Source organism: Pelophylax lessonae (assembly GCF_965119305.1).
Source record: "Pelophylax lessonae genome assembly, chromosome: 7".
NCBI lineage: Eukaryota > Metazoa > Chordata > Amphibia > Anura > Ranidae > Pelophylax > Pelophylax lessonae.
The window spans coordinates 206865328-206870982 of NC_138774.1; the positions used below are offsets into that span (position 1 = coordinate 206865328).

A 5655-nucleotide genomic window follows, 5' to 3' on the forward strand; every position below is an offset into this window, starting at 1 on the left:
CCACGCGGGAGCGCGCCTCCGGGGGCGCGCGCTCGCTCCCTAGACCCTCACAAGCTAGTGACGTAGAACTACGTCACTTTGCCTGTGAGGGGCTGACTGCCGACGTAGATCGGCGTTAGGCAGTCGGCAAGTGGTTAAGGTTTCCCAAAAAGACGGAGGTGTGGATTTGCTGACTGGCTAATATTTATCTGTCATTCTAGTTTGATAGCATTCTTGTCTCGCTGTCACAGCTTAATTAAGCTTTTTTCTTTTGTTATTGTTCCATAAAAAGCTGCCCACATGGTGTTCTTTGGAAGTATGGGGAGTGGGGACACCTGTAATCTGCCTTTCAGGTTTTTCACGTGAGTACATTTCCTTTCAGCAGGGGATCCGTGAGCAGATTCCTTTCTGAAAATTGTAGTAAACTCCTAGTATAAAGGGTAACTCCACTTTCGTAGAAGAGAAAAAATAATATAGCATATACAATTGAGACACAAGTCATGTTTTAATTGAATGTTATAAAAAGTGACCTTTTCTTTTCAATCTGCAGCCGCTGTAATTTTCTGAAAATGCAATTCAAAATGGCTTCCTGGAGGCCCCCCAGAAACATAATTTTACTGCTTGTGCGATTGGCTCGCTGATTTACCCAAGATGCAAGTCAGATTTCAGGCATTCCCTGTCACAAAAATGTCATGAATAAGGGTATTCCTAAGGCTACTACCCCTAACCCCTAAACCACTTCCTTAAACTATAAAGAAACACCCGTGACACCAGTTTGGAGAAAAGTGGCCCGGTGGGCCATTTATTAACACAATTAACCAAAACACATAAATATTAACATAACCATAAATACTCCAGTATCCCCTAAATGAATTGTTGGTCTTGGGAGGCACCAAATTCCAATTGACTGTGTATCAGTGTAACTCGTTAAACGGTCCCCAGCCGCGAAACACCAGCTCAGGGACAACCCACTTGACCACTGATACCTCGTTGTTACCACTTCCCGTTAATCCGCTATTAACCGGGATACACCAGAGGGCTCCATACCTAGATGGGTCACCCTATGAACTTTGTTACCAACAACAGATTGTACCGCCTCCAAAGACCCCCAACCGCCAACACAAAAAACCAACCCCCAGCACAAACAAACCAACCAAACCCACCAACCCAATACACCAACAAACCCAACCAGCAAAACAATCCCCCTAGAACTAACCAATCCAGGGCGGGAGGGCGGGGATCCTTTCACCTTGGCTCCCAACGAATTGTGCTGCAACCGTAAGTAAACCCCCCCCACTTCTCTCACTAACTACCCCACCTACCTGACACTGACCAATCCCTGACCTTGACCTCCACTTGAACCAACAGCCTTAACCCTAGACTGACCGTAGCCCATTAAACCCTTCCATGAGGCCCTACGCTTATTTTATTTTTTTTATTTTTTTTTTTTTTGCTGCGGGCCTTTCTTGAATAAGGGTATTCCTAAGGCTACTACCCCTAACCCCTAAACCACTTCCTTAAACTATAAAGAAACACCCGTGACACCAGTTTGGAGAAAAGTGGCCCGGTGGGCCATTTATTAACACAATTAACCAAAACACATAAATATTAACATAACCATAAATACTCCAGTATCCCCTAAATGAGTTGTTGGTCTTGGGAGGCACCAAATTCCAATTGACTGTGTATCAGTGTAACTCGTTAAACGGTCCCCAGCCGCGAAACACCAGCTCAGGGACAACCCACTTGACCACTGATACCTCGTTGTTACCACTTCCCGTTAATCCGCTATTAACCGGGATACACCAGAGGGCTCCATACCTAGATGGGTCACCCTATGAACTTTGTTACCAACAACAGATTGTACCGCCTCCAAAGACCCCCAACCGCCACAGCACGCAGACGTGAAACCTTACGCCTGCGAGCCCCTCCACACTCGCAAAGCCCTCTGCAAGCCCTCCTGAATGCCTAGGAACCACAAATCTGTCCCCACCGCATTAAGGTGGACACCATCACTGCGCAGATACCTCCAGGTGTCCACCTCCAGTTCCCGGTGTCTGACTACCAAACCCCCATTTCTGATGACAAAACGGCTGACCGCCGAATTGACCTTAATCCTGGCCTTATTCAACCTGGCGACTGACCTTGCAAAACGCCAGGAAGTGCGCCCCACAATCTCCGACCACACCACCACCGTCCCGGGAAAAGACACACGCAACCGGAGAAAATCATACTTAATATCCCGGATGAGGTGGCGCATGGACCGGACCCCCAGGTCGTTGCCCCCTGCGTGCAAGAGCAAGATGCCCGGGGCCCTGTCCAACTGAGCAAAACGAGTGACCTCCGGCAGGACCCTGCACCAAAGCAAACCCGGAATCCCAATCCACCGAACGGTGGCTTCCTCCCTGGTGAACCCCAACTGCCGCCCATCATGCCTAACTTCCGCCCTCCTGGCCCCCCAATACACATATGAGTGGCCCAAAATCCAGACGAGGCAGGCTGCTCCCCCTGTAAGGAAAAAAAAAATAACACGTAGCAAAATCACAGAAGACAGACCACCAACCTCCCCAGAACACACGAAAAAAAAAACCCCACAGAAACAACTAAACCAAATGCGGACGTACATACAACCTAAAACGAGAAGATTCCCATCGACCAATCCGTTTCAACGTGGCTTCATCCACACCCCACCTGGCCGCCTCAGTGGCCGCCCCGATGCGGAAGGAGTGAGAAGCGTACTGGCGGGCATCGTAACCCAGCTCGGACAAGCACCGCCGGAACACCGCCACGAACTGAAACCGGGACAAAGCCGACCCGTCCCTGTGCATCAGAAAGGAACCCCCCCCAGGCGGACGCACCTGCCTGAATTCCTCCACCACCCCAACCGGGCAAAGGGGCGAACCCCGAACCCGGTACAGACGTACCTGCACACCCTTACCAACCTGATCCGTCTTGGAACGCCGGAGGAATATCACCACCGCCGAGTCCGAACAACTCACCTCACCATCCTGAAGCCCACCGTGCACAGTCCTGGAAGGGCTGACCAATTCCCCTATACGAAACGCCCCAAAGAAAGCCAAAACGAAAGCCGCTGTAAATAAAAGAGACTCGTACCCAGAGGAACAAATGCTACGCAATTTGCCCACCACCTCACCCAGCAAAACAAAGGAAACCGGCCGGCGCCCGTCCGGACGCCTGGCCCCTTTCCGGTACCCCTTCAGAGCCTGCCGCACCACGAAGTCTTTCGTGAAATCCTGTAACCCAGACATTTTGAATAAGAAAGCCAGGCCAGCCAACTTCCGATTAATGGCTGCCACTGACACCCCTTGTTCAAAATTCAAACACACAAAATACAATAACAGGGATCGGGAACCCATACTCACCCCGTCCACTCCCGTCCGCGCCAACAAAACCCGCCATTCCTGCCATACCTTGCTATATGCCGACCAAGTCCCGCCACTCAAGGACCTTCTGACCAACTCGGCGGCGATCCCAACGCAATCGCACAGAGCTCCGATGGACAAGGCTCCCCCCGCTGCTCCGCATCCGGCGCCAACGCCCGAAACCTGTCCACCTGGAAACGAGACAAAGAATCCGCAACCGAGTTGGTCACACCAGGAACATGCATGGCATACAGAAAGACATTCAGCTGCAAACAGCGCAGAACTAGGTGACGCAACAGACGAACGACCGGTGGAGAAGAGCCCGACAGCCTGTTAATAACCTGCACCACCCCCATGTTATCACAGTGCAACCGCACCTTCCTGTCCCGAAGGGCATCCCCCCACAACTCCACCGCGACTATGACGGGGAAAAGTTCCAACAAGACCAAATTTCGCAAGAAACCCTCCCCCCGCCAAGCCTCGGGCCAACGCTCAGCGCTCCAACGACCCTGCAAGTAGGCACCATAACCCGTGGACCCAGCCGCGTCCGTAAACAATTCCAAATCCCAATTGCTGATCGGACCCCGCAGCCACAGCGAACGACCATTATATTCCGACAAGAAGACGTGCCAAACCCGCAAGTCCTCCACCAACCCTGCCGACAGCGTGACAAAATGATGCGGAGACCTGACCCCCGCCGTGGCAGCCGACAGACGGCGACTGAAAACCCGCCCCATCGGCATGATCCGGCATGCAAATGCCAACTTGCCAAGAAGCGACTGCAACCGACGAAGTTGCACTTTGCGCTTGCCCACCAACAGGCCGATTTCTGCCTGCAGATCGCTCAACTTGTCCTCGGGCAAGCGACATTCCATAGCCACAGAGTCGATGACAATGCCCAAGAAAACGATCGAGGTCGCCGGACCCTCCGTTTTGTCAGCCGCCAAGGGGATGCCGAAACGCTCAGCCACATGTTGAATGGTGGCCAGCAGAATTCCGCACAATGGAGACAACGAGGGGCCAATGCACAAGAAGTCATCCAAGTAATGGATAACCGAATTGACCCCCGCCACCTCCCGAACCACCCACTCCACGAACGAGCTAAAGGTCTCGAAAAGCGCACAGGAAATAGAGCATCCCATCGGCAAGCAGCGATCGACATAAAACGCCTCCCGCCACCTACAGCCCAGCAGGCGGAAACTATCCGGATGCACCGGCAACAAACGAAACGCGGCCTCCACGTCCGTCTTAGCCAGCAACGCCCCTTCCCCATAACGGCGAACCCAACAAATGGCAGCGTCGAACGACGTGTACGACACCGCACAGGCCTCCGGATCTATGCCATCATTGACCGAGCCCCCTTTCGGAAATGACAGATGATGAATCAACCGAAACTTATTCGGCTCCTTCTTCGGAACCAAACCCAAGGGAGAAACCACCAAGTCAGACAAGGGGGGGTCAACAAACGGACCCGCCATGCGACCCAATAGCACTTCCTTAGCCAACTTGTCAGACACCACCCCGGGGTTCAGTCCCGTGGAACGCAAATTGTCCGCCATAGGGGGAACCCGGTCAAGGGAACAAGGAATCCGGAAACCAAAAGAAAAACCATCCTCCAGCAAGCGGGCCGCCGCCCTGTCCGGATACTTACTTAGGAAAGGCCGCATCCTTTCCACCATCACCGGCGTTGTCCCTTTTACCTTGAGCATCCCCGGAACGAGACTTACCTTGCTTGAAACAACGGGATAAGGGGTGTGAGCCCCCGCAACCGGAGCACTCATGCTTGAACCTACAGGCCGTCCCGAAGCGGCACGTTCCGTCATTGAACTGCCAACAGAAACCCCTGCGTTTCGTGGCCGACTGTCCGGAGGTAGACGGACCGCCGACCCCACTCGGAAATGACGACGGCGCCGCCCGGGCCGACGTCATAAGGCGCATCCACAAACTGATGTCCTTATGGTCCCACCTCAGCGACGGGCGAACCGCCTTACGCTGGCGGAATTGCTCGTCGTAACGGAGCCACGCCACCCCCCCGTAAACCCGGTGAGCCTCACCGATCGCGTCCAAATAACAAAACAACGCGGAGCAATGCTCCGGGTGTTTCTCCCCCACCACACTCGCAAAAATAGCAAAAGCCTGGAGCCAATTGCTAAATGTGCGCGGAATCAACCGATAGCGCCGCCGTTCCTCATCCTCCTTCTTCGATTCCTCCGGCTTCACCCTGTCCAGGTTGAACTTCTCCAGCGGAAGCAGCGTAAAGATCTCGACGTATTCATCCTTCCAGATCTTCTCC

At 53.2% G+C, this 5655-nt stretch overlaps 1 protein-coding gene across 1 annotated transcript; it reads right to left on the reverse strand.

The window, feature by feature from the left end:
* Positions 1–1891: 1891 nt before the first annotated feature.
* Positions 1892–3248, reverse strand: LOC309560579 (uncharacterized protein; the record flags this gene model as incomplete). Its single annotated transcript, XM_082264203.1, has 2 exons — positions 1892–2487; positions 3134–3248. 2 exons carry the CDS (start codon positions 3246–3248, stop codon positions 1892–1894), a joined length of 711 nt encoding a protein of 236 aa, XP_082120329.1.
* Positions 3249–5655: the final 2407 nt, after the last annotated feature.